The 21,763-nt window shown below is 49.9% G+C and overlaps 1 protein-coding gene across 2 annotated transcripts in view; it reads left to right on the top strand.

The window, feature by feature from the left end:
• The window catches only part of SOGA1 (suppressor of glucose, autophagy associated 1), a 68,100-nt gene extending 46,343 nt beyond the window's left edge, over positions 1–21,757 (top strand). For both annotated transcript variants that reach the window (XM_039227167.1, XM_039227168.1), the window contains 8 exons: positions 501–731; positions 6,549–6,653; positions 7,610–7,777; positions 9,233–9,484; positions 10,913–10,984; positions 12,035–12,105; positions 13,415–14,759; positions 17,981–21,757. In XM_039227167.1, coding sequence (XP_039083098.1) covers positions 501–731; positions 6,549–6,653; positions 7,610–7,777; positions 9,233–9,484; positions 10,913–10,984; positions 12,035–12,105; positions 13,415–14,759; positions 17,981–18,133 — 2,397 coding nt within the window. In that variant the 3' untranslated portion in view covers positions 18,134–21,757. The remainder of the gene's footprint in view (positions 1–500; positions 732–6,548; positions 6,654–7,609; positions 7,778–9,232; positions 9,485–10,912; positions 10,985–12,034; positions 12,106–13,414; positions 14,760–17,980) is intronic.
• The last annotated feature ends 6 nt before the right edge of the window (positions 21,758–21,763 follow it).

Below are 21,763 nucleotides of genomic sequence, written 5' to 3'. Positions count from 1 at the left end.
CAGGGAGCTGAAGCACATTCCCCAGGGTGAAATTCTAATCCAGGTCTCTGCCCTCTCTTCGTCATGACCTTGCATGCCTTCCTAGGAATCGCATATTCTCACTCCTGGCATGCCCTTTGTTCCACATGGGTCACCTCTTCCTTCCATCATGGCTCACCTGCACGGGTTCCTTACTAAATGTGAGCGTCCCCGTGAAACTTTAGCAGCCACTATGCGTTCATTATGTGATGTCATGGTTTTATAGTGAGAAAGAGCCGGGTTCACCTCTCTTGCTTCTCACTGATCCCTAATGGTGATTGTTAGGGATTGCTGCTTTTATCAGTTTCTCTTCACTGGGGTTTATCTTAACAGAATGAACTGATAGTGGTGGAGCCCCTGGCAGGGATCACCAACAGGCACCTCCCAAAGTGTGCTCTCTGTCTTTATCTGAGGCCTGGAATGGGATGGCGTAGGGCTGGGAAGACAGCTGCAGGGCGCTCATGCTCTCGTTCCTCTCCCAGCTGAAGGAGGACCAGCAGAGGGCGCTCCTGAGGCGGGAGTTTGAGCTGCAGAGTCTGAGCCTCCAGCGGAGACTGGAGCAGAAATTCTGGAGCCAGGAGAAGAACATGCTGGTGCAAGAGTCCCAGCAATTCAAGCACAACTTTCTGCTGCTCTTCATGAAGCTCAGATGGTTCCTCAAGCGTTGGCGGCAGGGCAAGATTTTGCCCAGTGAGGGGGATGACTTCCTTGAGGTATGGATGGTTCCCCTGGGACTGAGACTTGGGGGCGGGGTGGGCGGGGGTAGGCCGGGGGAGATATGACTAGAGGGACTCCCAGCTGGTGCTGGCACAGCCCTGAGGCTCATCTGCAAGCCATCAGCCTGCAGGCTTCCATCCCTGCATTCGTTCACTCACTCAGTGTCTGCTCTTGAGAACCAACTCTATACTGGGCTCTGTGGCAGGTGCTGGGGATACCGTGGTGAAGACACACTTGGTCCTGCCTCACCAGGAGAAAGTCTCTTTGGGGGCTGGTAGATCTTTAACACCTCTCTAATACTTGTCAATTTCCCTTTTTAACAAACCTCAGAATCTTTGTTGATTTTTTTACATGTTTATTTATTTAGAGAGAGAGAGAGAACACGAGCAGGGGAGGGGTTGAGAGAGAGAGAATCCCAAGCAGGCTCTACCCTGTTAGCACAGAACCCAACACGGGGCTCAATCCCACAACTGTGAGATCATGACCTGAGTCAAAATCAAGAGTCGGATGCTCAACTGACAGAGCCACCCAGGTGCCCCAGCAAACCTCACAGTCTTGAGCAAGCAGCAGGATCTAGGTAAACTTAATAATCAAGTTTTGTTACTATTATATGCAAATATAGTATCTATTGCACATATTGTATGTATCGCACACATCTTAAGTGACAGCTGATGAAGTTTTGTGGTGTACATCTGTATAGTCCCTACCCAGATCACAACGGAGCACATTTCCCGTTCCCAAAAGGCTCCCTCCTGTTCCAGAACTCTTTTCATTTGGCACAACTGAAATTCTGTACCTATCAGACAATAATTCCCTAGAAGCCCCTCCCCTGGTCCCTGGCAGCCACCTTTCTACTTTCTGCCCCTGTGATTTTGTCTACTAAGTACCTCATGCAAGAGGAATCATAACAGTCCCTGTCTTTTTGTGGCTGGCTTAGTTCACTGAGCGTAACATCCTCAAGGTTCATCCATGTTGTAGCACATTGCAGAATGTCCTTTCTTTTTAAGGCTGAATCGTATTCCATTGTATATATGTACAAACCACATTCTTTTTTTTTTTTTTTTTACAAATAGTTTATTGTCAAATTGGTTTCCACATAACACCCAGTGCTCATCCCCACAAGTGCCCACCTCCATGCCCTTCCCCCCCCCCACATCCATCAGTCCTCAGTTTTTGTCAGCATTCAAGAGCCTCTCATGGTGTACAAACCACATTCTGTTCAACTTTATTAAGGTGCAATGACACATAGAAATTGTACATATATGAGGTGTACAACTTAATGTTTTGATATATGTATACATCATGATATGATCACTTCACTCAAGTTAACTAACATGCCCGTATCCTTTACATAGGTACACTTTCTTTCATTACTTCCTTCTTTCTTTTTTTTTTTATGGTGAGAATACTTAAATCTACTCCCTTAGCAGATTACAAGTATACAATACAGTTTCATTAACTGTAGGCACCATGCTGTACACAGATCTCCAGAGCTTACTCATCCTGCATTACTGAAACTTTGTCCCTTTTTAAAAAAATGTTTATTTTTGAGAGAGACAGAGAGATATAGAGTATGCGCAGGGGAGGGGCAGAGAGAGAGGGAGACACAGAATCCAAAGCAGGCTCCAGGCTCTGAGCTGTCAGCACAGAGCCCAATGCAGGGCTAGAACCCACAAACCGTGAGATCGTGACCTGAGCTGAAGTCAGGTGCTCAACCGACTAAGCAACCCAGGCACCCCTGAAACTTTGTATCTTTTGACCAACACCTCCCCATCCATCCACTTCCCTGCCCTTGGCAACTACTATTCTGCTCGCTGCTTGTAGAAGTTTGGCTTTTCTTTCATTCCACATTTAAGTGAGATCTTGCAGTATTTATCTTTTTGTATCTGGCTTATTTCACTTAGCATGATGTCTACTAGATCCATCCATGTTGTCAAAAATGGCAGAATTTTCTTCTCTTTTATGGCTGAATAATATTCTGTTGTATGCATTTGTATATATATACACACACATACATGTTTTCTTTATCCATTCATCTGTGAACACTCATGTTGTTTCTGTATCTTGGCTATTGTGAATAATGATGCAAAGAACGTGAGAGTACAGATGTCTCTTTGAGATCTGATTTCATTTTCTTTGGATATGTACCCAGAAATGGGATTACTGGTTCATATGGTAGTTCTATTTTTAATATTTTTAAGAACCACTATGTTGACTTTGTTTTAAATGTTTATTTTTGAGAGAGAGAGAGAGAGAGAGCACAAGCAGGGGAGGGGCAGAGTGTGAGGGAGACACGGAATCAGAAGCAGGTTCCAAAGGGGGAGAAGAAGGGCGGAAATGGTGGGGGAAAGGGAGAGAGGCAAACCATGAGAGACTCTTGAATGCTGACAAAAACTGAGGACTGATGGATGTGGGGGGGAGGGGGGGATGGGCATGGAGGAGGGCACTTGTGGGGATGAGCACTGAGTGTTATGGGGAAACTAATTTGACAATAAACTAGTTGTAAAAAAAAAAAAAAAAAAAAAGAAGCAGGTTCCAGACTTTGAGCTGTCAGCACAGAGCCTGGTATGGGGCTCGAACTCATGAACTGTGAGATCATGACCTGAGCTGTGGTCAGACGCTTAACTGACTGAGCCACCCAGGTGCCCCCATATTGACTTATTTTTAACCACCATATTGATTTTACCTGAAGCCCAGTTTTGGCTGCTGAAATGGATGCTCCTCCATACACTCCAAAGTGAATTGGAAGCCACATAGCCTATATTTTATGTCAATTTGTCTCAGGCAGATCCTCTGTATTTGGTAAAAATCTTTCTAGCCATTTCCATTTGCTAGAGTAACAAAAAGAAACAGAAACTTACTTTAGAAAAAAAAAATGTGGGGCACCTGGTGGCTCAGTCAGTTAAGTGTCCAACTCTTAATTTTGGCTCAGGTTACAGTCTCACAATTCATGAGATTGAGCCCTGACATCAGGCTCTGTATTGATAGTACAGAGCCTGCTTGGGATTCTCTCTCTCTCTGCTGCTCCCCCTGCTTGCGCGTGCACTCTCTCTCTCTCTCTCTTAAATAAATAAACATTAAAAAATAAAAAGAAATAAAATTTTTAAAAATAAGGTAAGCATAGAAAATTAAATAATATGTATACCTATAATTAATAGAAATATATACATTTACTGAAATAGACATAATTAATAAGATATAAACATAACTAGGGGAGCCTGGGTGGCTCAGTTGGTTGAGCGTCCAACTTTGGCTTAGGTCATGGTCTCGTGGCTTGTGAGTTCAAATACCATGTCTGGCTCTGTGCTGATAGCGTGGAGCCTGGAGCCGGCTTCAAGTTCTGTGTCTTGCTCTCTCTCTGACCCTCCCCCACTCACACTCTGTCTCTGTCTCTGTCCCTGTCTCTCTCTCTTTCTCAAAAATATTAAAAAGAATTGTAAAAAGATGTAAACATAACTACATACATTATAGAAATAGTTATATACACATGTGTAAATAGTATATGAAGCACATGTGTAGAAATATGTATAAACAAATACATAACTATATAAATAATAAACTTGATATATATTCATACCCTCAAAGAATATATATGTCCACACATGCAGAGTTATACATGTGAATGATAAAAACCCACAGGTAGTGAGTATGGTGTTCTGAGTACTGTGTTAAGTACTTTAGGTGGATTATTGCATTTCATCTTTACAAATACACTATGATATGGAGATAATTATTATTGCCATTCTACTGCAGATAAAGATCAATGATTCTTTGTCTCAGTTCTGAAATCCAGGAGCTCTGAGAGCTGTGTTTTATTGTACCTAACTCAGTGGGAAAAGATGAGCCTCACGTTCACTTGGCAGCAAAACCTTTGTTTATCCAATTTCATGTTAATTTCCATATGTTTGTAGGGGAAACATCAGTGTGCTTGAGCATAGAGTGTTAAACCTGACCCCCCTGGGGCAGTGTAGGCACCACATTCTCTTTCTAAATCCCCTTTCATTCTGAATTCCAAGCACACCCGGCCCCAAGGATTTTTGAGAAAGACTTGTGCACCTGTGTATACAGACAACCGAAGTCTGTATGTTTAGATGCTCGTGACCAGGGACAGAATTAGGGTGCTTATTCAGGCAGGCCCTGCTCCCCCTCACATGCTTGCAAGCCTCAGTGCCTGTCCTGACACCAGAAACCCTTCTTCATTTGGTTTCTAGGACATCACACTCTTCTTGGGTTTCCTTCCACCTCACTCACTGGTTGCTCCTCCACGTCCTTGGCTGGCCCCTCCTTTTCTCCCTGACCTCTCTTAATGTCAGAGTCGCCAAGGCTCAGTGTTTGGGTCACATCTCTCCCTTACCTACACTTAGTCCCTTGGGGAGCTTAACCAGGCACATGGCTTAAATGGCCTTTCTTGCACATTGTGCATCTATCCAGAATCTATTTATTTAGAGTCTGACGCAGCCACTCTGCCCTCCCTCCCAGCTGAGCCACCATCACTTCTTGCCTGGAGTATCACTACAGCCTCCTACCTGGTCTCCCTGCTTCTGCCCTAGCACCCTTCCATCAAGCGTCTTGCATTTAGAAGGGTATGAGCATCTTGCACTCAAGTGGCATACATTCCATGTGGATGGCATCCCCTGGAGTTTTGTGATATGGGGTTCTGTTGCTACCCAGTAAGGTATCTTAGCAGCTGCAGTGATCGCATGAAACTGAAAGTCAGGTCGGCATCACTGCTCAGCTCACGGTCCTCCCCTGGCTCCCATTTTACCCAGAACAGAGGCCCAAGTCCCTACAAGTCCCTGGCCTGGTCAACCAGCCTTGTTCCCTGTACCTCTCTCACTTCCTCCCTGTACTTCTCTCACTTCCTCCCTGTCTCTCTTGCTTCCCTCAAACAAATGTGTTCCCACCTCAGGGCCTTTGCGTTTGCTGTGCCCTTTCCCTGGAATTCCCAACCTGCAGGTGTTCGCATGGCTTATTCTCTTACCTCCTTCAGGACGTTGCCCCAACACCCACATCTCTCTAAGGCCCTCCCTGATCACCCACACACACCACATCCCAAATCCTTTGGCGTGCTCTTTTTTCTCCATGCCACATCTCTATGTGACATTCCAAATATCTAATGACATTTCATACATTTCAGTTATTTGTTTTATTTCCTGCTACTGGAATGGAAGGGTTTTTGTCTGGCTTGCTCACTGATATATTCCCAGCTCTGAACAAAGGGCCCGGAGCATGATAGGTATTCAGTAAATGTTTGTTGACTCAATAAATGAATAAATGAATGAATGATGGATGAGCACCCCAGTCAGAAGCTGGCTTCCTTCTGCTTCATTCCCATCCTGAACCTAGTACCCTGGTCTCCGCAGCAAACCAGGATGGCTCCCTCTGTCCACCCAAACCTTTGGTTGCCTTTATCTATAATTATGGGAGTGCCCGTAGTCTTTTTTTTGTGCCCACAGGGCCTATCTTGACCCAGCTGGCAAGATGGTTAATTCTGAGTGGCTCTCAGGGATGCCTCATGGCCTTGAGCTGGAAGAGGTGTGGGGTGTGGGGTGGGGGGTGGGGGGGGCAGGGTGGCCACAACAGTCTGCCTTTCCAACTGTGTGCTCTTAGTTCTGGATGGTGCACAAGAGCCAGTTAAAATTTGGGAAATCAGTGTTGAATTAGAGTGATTCATCCTGAACCATAACCCCCCCCCCCATTCTTTCTTTCTGCCTGACTGTAATACCCTTTCTATCCAGGCCACTAGGCTGAATCCCTTCCCCTGACGGTGAGACTCCCAAGCATGATACCCTTCTACCCTCTGTTGAATGTAGGTAAATAGCATGAAGGAGCTATATCTGCTAATGGAGGAAGAGGAAATCAATGCCCAGCATTCAGATAACAAGACCTGTACAGGGGACAGCTGGACCCAAAACACGGTGCGTTCCCAGCCTGTTCCCAGTCCTTTCCTGCCCATGGCTCCTCTGTTTAGCGATCACTTCCTGCCACCTTCTCTGACCTGTCTTGCATGGGGTACTAAAGTGGCAGAGGGTTATTGTCTGGTTACTGGCCCCAGATACTTAGTGCTACAGGGTTCATAAGTCATCCAGGGCAGTGACAGATGAGGGACTGTGTGGTCACATGTAAGAGAGCAGTTAATTCTGTCTGGATCACAGAGAAGGGGTAATAGGTGGTAGGTTTTGAAGGATGAATGGGAGCTTGCATAATAGAGAGTAGGGAAAAGGCCCTTTTGGACCAAGAGAATTATATGTGCAGAGGTGTGGCAGGGTATTCTGGGATTGCCTGAGGCTCAGGATGTACAGAGTGGGGACAAGGACATCAATTTGAGGGTCATATGAAGAGAGGCCTTGTGGTCTGGAGTCAGGAACCATCAGATCAAGCTATGAGGCAGACAGAACAATGGGGTCAGTCTCCCAGGGTCATACACAGAGAGCTTGGGTAGGTGGGAAAGCGGTCATTGGCCAAAGAGAGAAGATTGGGACTGAGTCAGGCAGTCAGGGAGGTTTCGTAGTTCAGATTTCCCATCTGACCTATGATAGGTTAGAGAAGCAGATCTTGGGCACAGAGAGAGGCTCAGGGCCTAGACTCTACAGAAGCTCAAAGAAGCCAGCGCCCACCTCACATTTAGGCTGAATAATAATTGCTATAACCTCAGGGTTTTTTGTTTATGAGAGGCTGGGGAACATGTCAGGCCATGGCGGGGCTTGGCTGGGCTTGTCATGCCCATTTTATGGGTGAGATGACCTGGGGAGGTCATGGGGTTTGCTGGAGACTGGGGAGAGACCTGGGCTGGGCTTTGGATGAGTGCTCCCAGCCCAGGCTCCCCTTCCCATGCCTTCAGAGCTCCTGACCCAGGCCTTGCCCCCATCTGCAGCCCAATGAGTACATCAAGACACTGGCTGACATGAAGGTGACGCTGAAGGAGCTGTGCTGGCTGCTTCGGGATGAACGCCGTGGTCTGACTGAACTTCAGCAACAGTTTGCCAAGGCCAAGGCCACCTGGGAGACAGAGCGGGCAGAGTTGAAGAGCCATACTGCCCAGGTGAGTCCCCCACCTGTCAGAGACATTTCCCTCTTTGTTCCTCCCTCATCTAAACTCTCTCAGTTGTCCTGTCTGGGAGCACAGGGACCCCTTTACCTCCTCTTGTGGCCCAGGGATGGCAAGAGATTTACATGGAATCATACAGCAAGGGTACCAGAAACGCTGGAGCCTGGGAGTCACTGGGCCAGGGAAGGAACGTGAAGGACTGACACAGGGGACACCATAGGCACCTCTGTTGCATCATGGGTTCACACGTGAGGCCAGATGCTTAAATACCTGTCTGCACCTGGTGACAGCCTTCACACACATGGCCGGACTTCTCCCTGCTGTCTTCATTCATCCCTCCTCTCCTCATAAGGATCCCCTTAGTCCCTTTCTACCTGGCTTTGTTTTGCTTCCACCCCATGACCGAATGTGACCAAAGGAGCCTTAACCAGGAGCCCTGGAGCTCCGGTCTCTGCTGTGTGCCTGGAGGCAAGCTGCTGCCTTACTCTGGTCTGAAAAGTGAAGGGGAGGGGGTTCCTCCCACTCAGAGAGATTGTTATCACCACCACCATCACCCCACCTGCCATGACTCTTCAGGTCCCAGCTTCCCCAAGCCTGTCTCTACCGCAGGCTGCCTTCCTGGCATCATGGGCCCCTTGGGGGTGTGTACACTGACGATCTCTGCTGGACACGTAGCAAAACAAGCACAGAGGGGTTAAATTTCTTTCCCAAGGTCACCCAGCAGATAAGCAGCAGACCTGACCTTTACTCCCCAATCTTCTGTTCTTCCTGCCTTCTCATTACCGCGATCCCAACGTTCTTCCCAAGGCTCACAGACTCCTGGCTTCCCAGTGCCACCCTTCTTTCCTCCTAAGCCTCCTGGCAGAGCTCACAGCTCCTGCCCCGTCTGCACATTTCACTGTTCTGCTGACCCCCCACAACACAGCCATTCCAGGTGCCCTTGCCCACTGGGAAGCGGGCCAGTTCCTATGGGGGTTAACATATGAGACCACAGCCTGGGGGACTTGGGGTGCACTGATGCTCAGGGCTGCATATTTACCTCCTGCCACCCCAAAGGCTTGGTGCTGCGAAAGCCATCACACTGGGCTGATTGCTGCACACGTTCCATTTTGTAATCCTGGGTGCATGTCCCGCACTAACCATCAGCCCAGACCAGTTGTGAGAGTTGATGAAATATGAGAAGCAATAACTAGGAACCTCTGCCGTTTTGTAGCTCTGTGACCTGGGCCAAAGAACCTCTCTCTCCTCTCTATAATATCAGAAAAGGCATTTGTCTTGTTGCGATTCCATGAGGACACTGAGACAGCACTTGGGAACGAGCTCTGCGCAAGCCTCGATTGTGAGGAGGGCTTAGTTCTGAGTAGGTGGTCAGCAGGCGAGGGGCCTTCAGGGCGGAGAGGAAGGGCCTCCTGGTGCCAGACACCCAGTTTGCTCTTCCTTGTGCCACAGATGGAGCTGAAGGCCGGCAAGGGGGCTGGGGAGCGGGCGGGGCCCGACTGGAAGGCCGCCCTGCAGAGGGAGCGCGAAGAGCAACAGCACCTGCTGGCTGAGTCCTACGGTGCTGTCATGGAGCTGACGAGGCAGCTGCAGATCAGCGAGCGCAACTGGAGCCAGGAGAAGCTGCAGCTGGTGGAGCGGCTTCAGGGTGAGAAGCAGCAGGTGGAGCAGCAGGTAAAGGAGCTGCAGAACCGCCTGAGCCAGGTGAGGCCTGTCCCAGCCCGAGCTGGCTCCAGACACAGCGGGGACTAACTGTAGGAAAAGTCTGGGGCTAGGGTCTCCTGCAGTTATAGCTGGATCCAGGGGCTCAGAGAAGGCAGCAGGCACTAGGTCCGTCCATCTCAGGCTTGCTTTCCTCTGTGCTTTAGTCCTAAGCAAGCGGTTGTCAAATGTGACTATTGTTAGTTGTGTGCTCATATCTTTACAGCTTACCACTGGCAGTAGAGTTTTCCTTTTCCATAAGGCTGATTGGCCAGTCGTAAGTCGTGTGCCTACCCCTAGAGCCTACCAAAACCTGAGAATCTGAGAAAGTTAGAGTCCTCTGACCAAAAGATGGGAAGAGGGGTGGGAAAAACCATCATTGGCCATTATGCCCCAGTACAGTTCACATCATGGACCCAGCTCCCACCCACCAAGCTGCTATGTACCACTCTTTAGACTTTTTCCTTTGTTTTATTTTACTTACATAAATCAGGACTTCATCTTTTTTTTTTTTAATGTTTATTTATTTTGGAGAGAGAGAGACAGAGTGTGAGCAGGGGAGGGGTAGGAAGAGAGGGAGACAGACTATGAAGCAGGCTCTAGACTCTAAGCTGTCAGCACAGAGCCTGAAGTGGGGCTTGAACCCATGAACCATGAGATCATGACCTGAGCCAAAGTCTGGCACTCAACTGACTGAGCCACCCAGATGCCCCAGGATTTCACCTTTATATAAGACCCAAATAAAAAATAAATAAATAAAAATAAGATTCAAATATTGCAAAATCATACTCCAACCCACTTCTTCCCTTTCTTGCTACTTAGATTTATATTCATGGAGATCTTTTAAAAAAATCTTTATTTATGTATTTAAAATGTCTATTTATTTATTTTGAGAATGGGGGAGGGGAAAGAGAGAGAGAGAGAAAGAGAAGCCCAAGCAGGCTCCATGCTGACAGTGGTGGGGGGGGGCCTCGATCCCATGAACAAGGTCTTTTTTTTTTGAATCAACAATGGAATCATAAGATACATATGTTTATGTTTGTTTGCCTCATTCATAAAGAGCTGTTCACAACAGAGTGTAGAGATCGGTCCCCTTCCATCTAACTGCTGTTTAGCATTTCCATTGTGGAGCCCCCACTCTTATGTCACCCAGCTGGTGCTTAGCTGACCTAGCTGGTCCAGGAATTGCAGCATGAATTAGCCTAGCGGTGACAGCGGCTACTCTGAGGATGCCTGTAAGTGGCTGCTCTTGTGGCCATTTTCTAAATCTGTCTTTTGGTGGCTCAGAGCCGCTGCCCACTGGGAAGGTGTCTCCTAGCCCATCACTGGGTCCTCCGGGCTACAAGCAGAGCATGCAGGGTAGCCTACACAGAGCTAGGGCCCGCTCACCACCTTTGCCCACCACTGACCGCTCTCTTTACCCTCGCCCAGCTGCAGAAGGCTGCTGACCCTTGGGTCCTGAAGCACTCAGACCTGGAGAAGCAGGACAACAGCTGGAAAGAGGTGAGTGGGTTAGCAGGCCATCCGTGTTGTCTTGGCCCCTGGCTACACTGCAGAGTCCCTCACTTGTGGGGGAGGGGACAGGGATAATACTAACTCTGTCTCACAGGTCACACCCTTGCACTTTGGGCTCCTTGATCCTGGGATATCTACCCCATAGTTTCAGCTGATGGTTGGGGACTCGTGAGGAGCCCCCAGTCAGTGCCATCCTTCCATGCCTGGGAGAGACGCTGGGCGTCTTCCTGTGTTCTTGGCCAGGCCTCTGCCCTCTCTTTGGCGTCACTTGTGCCTTTCTGAAAAGCAAGGCCTCTAAGAAGCTGTGTGATCTTGAGCAAGTCACTCTGTCCTTCCCTGCCTGGGCTCCAGTTACCTCAGTGGTGAAATGAGAATCACATCTGTGCTGTAGCCCAGCCCCCTTTGTGGAGACCAGTTAGGTCACGTTGGTGAATTTGCTTAAGCCTCAGGTGCACTGTCCATCTAGCAATATTCTGAGTCAGGAAAGAGTGGGCACACAGGCTCTTTGCTCATGACAGCCCGAGGAAGTGGTGTGTCAGGAGATTTGGTTGCAAGCGACAAAACCTAATTGTGGGGAACCGCGGCAGGAGAGGATTGGATTGGGCCTCAAGAGGGCTGGTGACACAGGTTCTGAAAACTTATGCAAGTCCCAGGGGACCCGCTCTAGCCTGAGGGTAAGACAGGTCCTGAGCAGGAACCTTCAGGCCGCTGCTGTCACCACCAGCTGAATGGTGGCCACCAGGTGCTTTGGTGCTGCCACCACATTCAGAATAACTTCTACAAAGACTCTTTCCCGGGGTTCTGTCTTGGAGCTCTGACTGACCAAGCCTGGATCACATGCCTATGGAGGGAGTGATAGACGCACTGTAGCCAGAAACTGATCCACAGGGATCCCAGACCAGTGCTGACCTCACTCTTGCTCTACAAGAGGAGACTCAGGCGTGGGATCCAGGGTCAGCTCCCACACTGACCTCCTGTCACCTTTCCTTGGTGCGCTGGTGGTCAGAACTCACTCTTCCTGCCTCTCTTCCTTGACAGACGCGGAGCGAGAAGATCCTCGACAAGGAGGGGGTTTCTGAAGCTGAGCTTGGGGGAGCTGCCTTAAAAAGGTGCTGGCATCGCCTCCCCCTGCCCTGCCCGATAGCCCCTCCCCTGTCCCATCCTTCAGGCCCCTCTCTCTGCCCCACTCCTTGTCTGTCTTCTTTCCCTTGCCCCATGCGCCCACAGCACTTCAGCAGAGCTGATGGGACCTTGGGATGTGGTTTCTATGGAACTGAAGTCACTTAGGAGCCAGGATGCTTGAGACAATTAGAATTCCAGCCCTTGATTATTCTTGTTTGTTTGATTGTGGATTGTGGATACACATGAAAACCCAGGACCGCATACATCCGAGCTGGGAAAGAAACTTTTCAGCTCCTCTTGGGGTTCCTTCCTGTGTCTGGAGTTAGGGGAGTCAGGCTGGGCTTCCATTCCTGGGATTACCAAGCAGCTTCCTCTGGGGCTGGCCCTGGGCCGTGGCCAGGGAGACCCCGGGGCTGTCGGGACCATATCTCCACTGTTAGGAAACCCTGAATAGAATGATGGCAACAGAACCCCATCGGGGCCACGAGAGGAACCTCAAGTCAGGCAGGCCCAGGGTAGGAAGGTGGACTCCGGGATCAGAGTATGGGGTTTGAATTCCAGCTCTGCCATTTCTAGGAATGCGACCTTGGGTGATACTTCCCATGTCACTCTAGTGGGGACAGTAGCACCTGTCTCCTCGAGTCCTGGGAGGGCGCAATGGTCTGACCTCTGAGATGTACTTACGCACACCTGACTCGAGGTCATCACCCCACACATGCAATGGAGAGTCAATGTCATCTTGCTTGGGTTCCCCCAAAAGCAAGCACAGGATTTGAGAACTTGTCTCAAGATCCTGAGACAAGGATTTGAGAGCAGATGGTTTATTTGGGAAGGGATTTTAGGAAACACTGGAAGTGACACAAGGAAGGGAAGGCAGCCAACAAAGGGGGATATTGTCCCTTGGACAACCGGTCAGTTTCACTGAGGGACCCTGGGAGCCAGAGTGGGCATGCAGTGCAGAGTCACCTGTCCAAGGAGCAAGAAGGCTGGGCACTGGGCCGCCAGCTTCTGCCCGTTGTTTTGCTGAGGGCTGTGTGTAGGGGCAAAGCTCTTTGATGGTTGTAGCTTCCTCTGCGTGGACGCCAAGTGTGCTCTTGCAGTCACACAAAAAGCCCTTTGGTGGAGAATGGCAGGTGTTTAGAGGGTGCTGTGTTGGGTGTAGAGGTGTGGGTGTGGAGGCGATGTAGGGTAGGCACCACAAGACATGAGCAGGACTGTCATGGTCCCAGTCGTGGACCAGCGAAGAGGACTAGTTATCTTCCACTAACCCCACTCTTCCTCCTCTGCTCCTCCCAGGACCAAATCTGTTTCGTCCATGTCTGAGTTTGAAAATTTGCTTGACTGTTCCCCCTATCTTGCCGGTGAAGCTGCGCGGGGCAAGAAGCTGCCCAATAACCCTGCCTTTGCCTTTGTGGGCACCCAGCCGGAGGACCCAGAGAAGGATGCCCAGGAACATCCCTCATCACGGGACTGCAACCGCCTGGGCGCCCTGGGCTGCCAGGAGCCGGCAGGGAGGCAGATGCAGCGAAGCTACACGGCTCCCGACAAGACGGGCATCCGCGTGTACTACAGTCCCCCGGTGGCCCGGCGCCTGGGTGTCCCTGTGGTCCACGACAGGGAGGGCAAGATCATCATCGAGCCTGGCTTCCTCTTCACCACTGCCAAGCCCAAAGAATCAGCTGAAGCTGACGGGCTGGCTGAGAGCTCCTACAGCCGGTGGCTCTGCAACTTCTCACGGCAGCGCTTGGACGCAGGCTCTGGGAGCAGCCCCTCCACAGCAGGGCCTGGCTTCCCGGCGGCCCTGCACGACTTTGAGATGGCTGGCAACATGAGCGACGACATGAAGGAGATCACCAACTGCGTGCGCCAGGCCATGCGCTCGGGCTCGCTGGAGAGGAAAGTGAAGAGCACGTCCAGCCAGACGGTGGGCCTGGCTACTGTGGGCACGCAGACCATCCGCACAGTGAGTGTGGGCCTGCAGACAGACCCACCCCGCAGCAGCCTCCATGGCAAGAGCTGGTCACCCCGCAGCTCGTCACTCATGTCCGTGCGCAGCAAGCAGATCTCCTCCTCCCTGGACAAGGTGCACTCGCGTATTGAGCGGCCGTGCTGCTCGCCCAAGTATGGCTCGCCAAAGCTCCAGAGGCGGTCCGTGTCCAAGCTGGACAGCGCCAAGGACCGCAGCCTGTGGAACCTGCACCAGGGCAAGCAGAATGGCTCCGCCTGGGCCCGCTCCACCACCACGCGGGACAGCCCTGTACTGAGGAACATCAACGATGGACTGTCCAGCCTCTTCAGTGTGGTGGAGCACTCGGGGAGCACGGAGTCTGTCTGGAAACTGGGCATGTCTGAGGCTCGGGCCAAGCCCGAGCCGCCAAAGTACGGCATCGTTCAGGAGTTCTTCCGCAACGTGTGTGGGCGGGCACCAAGCCCCACCTCGGTGGCAGGGGAGGAGAGCACCAAGAAACCGGAGCCCCTCTCCCCAGCCAGCTACCATCAGCCAGAGGGCATGGCCAGGATCCTGAACAAGAAGGCAGCCAAGTCAGGCAGCAGTGAGGATGCCAGACTCTCGATTCTCCCCCAGGTGGGGAAGGACGGTGTGCCCCGGGATGGAGATGGAGCCACAGTCCTTCCCAATGAGGTAGGCGGGTGGGGCCTTCTCTTTTTTCTTGGCTGGGGTGTTGACCTATAAGGTCCAAATCCTTTTGGTTTCAGATTCAGGAATATGGTGGTGTGTTTCAAAAAGTCATTTTGCTGGTCTGGCATGGGGGTTGGGGGGGACGCCTGTCTGGTTTAGTCAGTAGAGCATGCGACTCTTGTTCTCAGGGTCTGTGAGTTCAAGCCCCATGTTGGGTGTAGAGCCCACTTTAATGAATGACTAGAAGAAAGGAAGGAAGGAACAGGGATTGGAAGGCCCCAGACCTGGAACAACAGACCTGATGGACACGTGGTCAGAACCCAAGAAGGCAGTGAGCATGACTTACCCGACCACCACACACGAGAGACTGCTAGCATCCCCTCCAGGGAAGAGGTGTACTCACTGCTCTCCTGCAACCCAGTGGAGCCAATGTGTCTGGTTCATGAGAGCCAACTGTGTGCATCTCTGTGTTCAGTAAAGCACCTGGAGACCAGCCCCAGTGGGAGGATTTACACCATGAAAATAGACAAGTGCTCTAAATCAGGGCTTCTCCCCTCGCTCCTAGAAAACTAGTTATTAAACATTTTCCCGCAAACCCCTGCCCACCCCCTAAGACTCTATGCCTAAGTGCTTCCATTTTCTCTGAGAATCCTTTGCTGCACAGTGCCCCCCTGCCAAATCAATTTCATATTTGGTTAGGGATTATTTGCATGTTAGTAAAAAAAAAAAAAATGCATATAAGTTAGTTTTCCAGAAAGGGAAATGGTGGAATATCTATGGATCCCAGGTATAAGGACCTGAAGGCCTCAGCCTTTGTCTTCCTCTTCTCTCCCTTGAGCTTTGTTTTCTCTGATGTCTACTCTCTTCCTGTGTCTCTCTCTTTCTTGCCTTTGCATATATGGTCCCAGGTCTGCTTCTATAACACCTTCTACTTCAGGCATCTAAGAGATAATGACTCAAATCCCTCTGTCCAATTCCAGATTTCTAGAAGAAAGAAGAAATGGGGAATGGTCCAACTTGAGTGCAGTGTGCTACCTTGGTCTAGGGTGTAGTCAGGGGTGACATGTGGTCTGTAGTGCACTCAGTAAAGTAGGTGGGGACTCAGGGAAGTGGCATGGGCTGTGACTGACCCATCTGTATGTATTGTATGTGTGGGTCATTTCTAGCTTTTCTCTATCATACATGATGCTGTGGTGGACATGGTGCAGAAACAGTCCACATGTCAGATTATTTCCTTAGGTTTGAGTTGCAGAAATGGGATTACAGGATAAAAGAACATAAAATGCAAAGGCATTTGATAAGTATTGCCAAATTGTCTTATTTTTTTTTAATTTTTTTTTTTATGATTTTATTTTTAAGTAATCTCTACACCCAGCATGGGGCACAAACTCACAAACCCCAGATGAAGAGTCGCATGCTCCACTGACTGAGCCAGCCAGGCCCCCTGCCAAATTGTCTTTCAAAAGATTTTGCCCAGGGACGCCTGGGTGGTTCAGTCTGTTGGGCGTCTAACTCTTAATTTCCACTCAGGTCATGATTTTACAGTTCATAGGGTCAAGTCCTGTTTTCGGCTCTGTGCTGACAGTGTGGAGCCTGCTTGGGATTCTCTCTCTCCCTCTCTCTTTGCCCTCGCTTGCTCTCTGTCTCTCTCTCTGTCTCTCAAAGTAAGTGAGTAAACACTAAAAAAGAAAGGAGTTTGCCTAGTTTCTACAGCCCCTGGTAGTATGTGGTTAGTGCTTTACTTCTCGATACTCTCAAACCAGCTGGCCTTACTTAAAAATAAAATCTTTTAAATTCTTACCTTTTTTTTTAACTTAAAAAAAATTTTCAGCTTAATGTATATACTGAACATATAATAAAAATATGCCTCACTGAATTGTCATAGACTAAACACACTCATCCTCTTAGGGTTCTTTAGAGAAATGGAACCAATAGACTGTGTGTGTTTGTATATATGTGTGTCTGTGCACATGTATGTGTATAGAGAGAGATTTATTATAAGGAAGTGGCTCACATGATTATGGAGTCCTAAAATCTACAGGGTTGGAGACCCAGCAGAGCTGATGGTATAGTTCCAGTCTGAGCCCAAAAACCTGAGAACCCGAGAACCAGGAGATCTGGCGAGGTAATTCCGGTACAGCACATGTAGCTAATGTAGCTCCAGTCCTAGGGCCATCAGGCAGGAAGAATTCTTATTCAGGGAGAGTCAGCGTTTTTGGTCTTCCAGCCTTCAACTGATTAGATGAAGCCCATCCACATTTGAGAGGGCAATATGCTTTGCTGATTTAGATGTTAATCTCATCCAAAAGCAACCTGACAGAAGCTCTCAGGATAATGTGTGACCAAATATCTGGGCACCTTGTGGCTCAGTCGAGTTGACACATTAAAATTAACCATCACCCCCATATCACCACCTGTACATCGAGAGACACAGGTGAGAGAGCATGCTTGTATAAATAAATGTATGCCACTATTAATACAAATTGCTAACATTTAGTGTGTACCTAGCAGGCACTATGCCAAACGCTTTGCATATTATATTTGATTTGACCCTCACAACATTTTGAGAAAGGTATCATGTCCTTCACCTCAGAGAGAAGGAAATCAAGGTTCAGAGAGGTTAAGTAACTTATCCAAGGTCATAGAGCTGGTAATTGTAGGGCTGGGATTTGAACCAAGCAATTAGTTCTATAGCAGCACTTTTAACCATTATCCCTGTGTGTTGATAATAGTAAAAAATTAGAAACCACCTAAAATGCATGTAAAAAAATGAATTAGATAAGTAAATGAAGGTACTGTATTTCCATTCAGTAGAATAATATATAATATACAGCCATTAAAAAGAAGAAAATCTAGATATACATAATGACAGAAAAGTGCTTATGTTTTGCAGTTAGAAAATATGCTGTAGGCGATGATGTCATTTTGATAAATGTATGGGTGTGCAACGTGTTGAGAATTTATCTTTGATGGACCACATCTACTTTTTTCTCTGTACGTTCCAGAATTTATTACATTCTGGAGTGTTACTTAGGAACATTTATTATTGTTCTAATGGGAGAAAATCAATTTAAAAAAATTGGTCGAGGGAGGGGCCATACCATAGCCCTTGGAACTGGTTCCCCAGGCAAGGCTGGGTCCAAATTCCTTGCTTGGCTGGCCGCCCAGCCTCTGGGTAGTCAGTGCCTCTTGGCTCTTTCTGACTTCCTCCTCCCTTCCTCTAGGATGCTGTTTGTGACTGTAGTACTCAGTCCCTCACCTCCTGCTTTGCCCGGGCATCCCGTTCGGCCATCCGGCACTCTCCTTCCAAGTGCAGGCTGCATCCTTCAGAGTCCGGCTGGGGTGGGGAGGAGAGGGCAGCTCCCCCCAGCGAGTGACAGAGCAGCCGTGCTCCCCACCTCAACCAGCCCAGTCCCTGGACAGCCGAAGGGAACAAACGGAGAAGAGACGCCACGAGGGGCCTGTGCCGTCGGCATTGCCTCACCCTGAAGGGACAGCAGCTGCCCCACTGCCAGACGACAGCATCCCTATCCAGGTAAAGCGGGGTCTCCCGCTGACTGCTGGGTGGTGATCTCTGACTTCCCAGGGGAAGCCAGTGAGCGGAAGAAAGACCACAACTAGGCTTTGGAAGTAGCTCCAGAGAGATCCTTTGGGAGCCCATCCACTGGGAGAGCCTTGCCTGGTTCTGCCCACACCCACTTCTCGTAAGAGCCAAGGAAAGGATACACTACTGGCCATGCTCCTCAGGGACAAGAGCTCACAGAGATGTTCCCTGCCAACCACGTCCTCCTTCACGGGGAGGAAACACCGATGAGAAGAACAGCCTTTGCTGTAGGACTCAACGTGGAGTTCCTGGTGGAGCTGAGGTGGGCATCATCCCCATCCCTTCCTTCTCCCCACATTTTCCTCCTCCCAGCTCCACTCTCTGGATTGCTGTGGCTCTAGGGGGCATGATAGGGCATAGCCAGGGCCAGGTATCTGCTTGGAATCCTGGAGCCCTGGATCTCCCTGTGCAGAGCCTGGATGCAGCAAGGACTGGAAGATGAGGTAGAAATGTGTGGGGCTTAGCGCTGGGTAGCCACGGGACCTGCCTCCCTGGTCAAGATGGCTCGGGGGGCACCAGCCTTCCCAGGAAACACCTTGAAGACAGAAATAGGTAGAGTCAGTTTCAAGACCTGGTGCACAGATGAATGCCTAAATGCCCACCACCTTGATGGCTGGGGGCCTCTCTCCCTGGCACTGGAGGAGCGACACATCTCCTCTGTGTTTACATCCTGTGGCTGGTGGAGGGCAAACATATTCCCAATAAGAGACTCCCAACTGGCCACGCCAGGCCCAGGAGCACTCCAAGAGGCCAGTGCCCCCGGACACAGTAGCGGACTGGGGCCTGGAAACACATTTCCTCGGTTGTTTATTTGAAGTTTTCTTACTATAAATATTTAAGGTAGTTTTACTTTATTTTAATAATTTAATTTACCCCAAAGTCCCTAAGGTAATTTATTGGAGGTTCAGACATGTATTCTTGCCACTGGGACAAAGTGAGGCTTCTAACACGATGGACAGGCATGGGGTCCCCCATGTACATGAGGCAGCTTGGCAGCTGAGCTCTGTGGTCTCTTGGTCAAGTTTGGAGGGCCCCCTGGTAGAACTGGAGCCCTGCAGCTTGCTCCCCAATACCGCTGACCATCTGGCCTCTGAGCACTGCTTTTCACTCACTGCTAGGTACTTGGCTGGCCCCCAGCAGTCAGTCTGTAAACGCTCGCTGACAGGGTGGAGGGCTGGGCCGCCGTCCCCACTTTCCAAACATTCTCCATCTGCCCTCTCATTTTCCTCCCTCGGAAACCTTTTTTTATGAGTCAAACACAAATTCCTAACTGTCAAGAGCATGGATATCTCTCCAAGTTCCCCAAGTGAGAACTCACAGGAAAACAGGACTGAACTTCGAGAATGTTGTTTATTGCAGCTTTGCACATGGACCCGAGAGTGCCAGCCTGCCTCAGCTCTCACCACCTGCCAGCCTTCTCACCAGCCTCTTTCCTTAGCCTTATGGCCTCTCCTGGCCCCTGTTCCAGCCCCAGCTCCACTGCCCACCCTTGCCCACGTCCCACGTGAGCTGCCTGAGCCATCGGACAGACTACCATGTAGCTCATTGCGATGTGGCGGGAAAGGCCTCAGCTGGCCTCCCCCTTGGTGCCAGTAAACCCATTTCGGTTTGCACACATGCCCGCACACACACACAGATGCGTGGACCTCCTGCAACTGGCTGGGGGCCCAGAGTGGAAATACCAGAGTAAAGCCACTTGTCTGTGGAAAGGAAGACCAAAAGCCAGCAGCTTTGCTTGTTTGCCCCCAGGACTCAGGAGACCCCTCTGCACTCCCACCTGCTCCCGATCCTGCCCTTTCAGGGTCACCTGGACAAGTCACCAAAGTCCTTCATATCCATTCCCAATGGGCATAATGTGAGGGTCCTGTCGGTCTGACCAGGCGCTTCCTCATGCCATAATGACTTGCATGGGCAGAGTGGGCAGGCCAGTGGAGCCAAGGACCTGTCCTTTTTGGGATGCCACTGCTCCCACCCAAAAGGTCAGGGGGCCCCTCCAAGGTTATGTCCGGGTGAGGGGATTCAGATTCACACCAGGCCACACACCACCAGAGGCCTTCCGCCACCTCCCCAAGCCATGGAGGGTCAGGGAGGCAGCACTCCCAGCCTTGGGGAGAAATCCTCACGAGACCTGAGTCCTGAGGCCTACGGACCACTCAGCCTTACCATCGTCCTCGTCCAAGATTGTCCTTGCCATCTCTTGTCTCAGCACCTAGCTGCCCATCCTCCCAGCTGGTGTCAGAGGCTCCAGATCTTGGTTTTCAGTAAAGTCCCAGTTTCTACTTCCTGCATGCCACTGTGCAAGGTCACTCATCACTGTTCCTACAGAAGCCTCTGGACATGGGGCTTGATGGGGTTCAAAATGTTATGTGTAAATATTGGTTTGGTTTGATTTTTAGCATTTTGATTAGTAACTGGTTGTGTTTTCTTTTCTGGGGTGTGGGGGGTTGGTTTGTAAAATCTCTACTCTTTTGGAATGTAATTTCTAAGTTTGTTTGTTTCTTCAAATGCCTTTTAAGTCTTGGTAACATTCCCAAAGCAGAAAACTGCCTGACCCACAGTGGGGATTCCCCTGGAGCACCCAGGAAGGAACACTGCCCTTCTTCCCATTTCCCCCCTTCCTACTCCTCCTCTGCTATTTTACTCTCAGCACTTTCTTCCTCTTCCTTCTCCCTGACTCCTTCTATCCTTCTTCCTTTTCTGCCATCTCCACTCTATTCCACCAAAGTCCCAAGGAACCCAGGGGTCCTAATTTCCTACAGACCACTAGGCTTATTGTGTTGGCACCAGTTGGTTGGAGAGGAGGGGGGACATGGGGAACCAGTTGCCCTGATTGGCCCTAAACTGGATGTCTTTTATGTCTGACCTCTTCCCAAAGTCAAACAAGATCCTCCTGGTGGCAGTGATGTCTGTGTTTGAAATGAAAATCAGACCATGTTGGCACATCAGTGGCTCTGAAACCTTGCATGCACAAAGCATCTGTGTCCAATTCCTTGTCTCCCTCTTTTCCTCCCACTTTGATCCCCACCAAAGACTGACCAATTTAAAACCACCTCCAAGAGGTCTTGCTTTCTATGAACTCAAAATGGGCCCCATCTCTTGGTCTTCCCAGGGACATTCCTCTCCCAGCTGCTCTCCCAGCTGACAAAGTCAAGGGCCCAAAGACTTGACCCTCTTACACGCTGCCCACCGTATGGTTCCATCATACCCACCGCTGTGCACCTTTCATGGTTACATCACCCAGCCTGTTGTCCACTTGCCCACCCAACTTTCAGGCTCTTCCTCCCTCTCCCCTTCCCCTCCCATCCAGAATGTCCCTCACTTTCCAGCCCCATCAGCGCCCCCCCCCCCCCGGCCCCAAGGTCCCACTACCTCTTCATTCATAATAATCATTATCCCATACACA

Source organism: Hyaena hyaena, unplaced genomic scaffold, assembly GCF_003009895.1.
Source record: "Hyaena hyaena isolate Hyena2069 unplaced genomic scaffold, ASM300989v1 scaffold_25, whole genome shotgun sequence".
Taxonomy (NCBI): Eukaryota; Metazoa; Chordata; class Mammalia; order Carnivora; family Hyaenidae; genus Hyaena; species Hyaena hyaena.
This window is presented reverse-complemented; position numbering and strand designations above follow the sequence as displayed.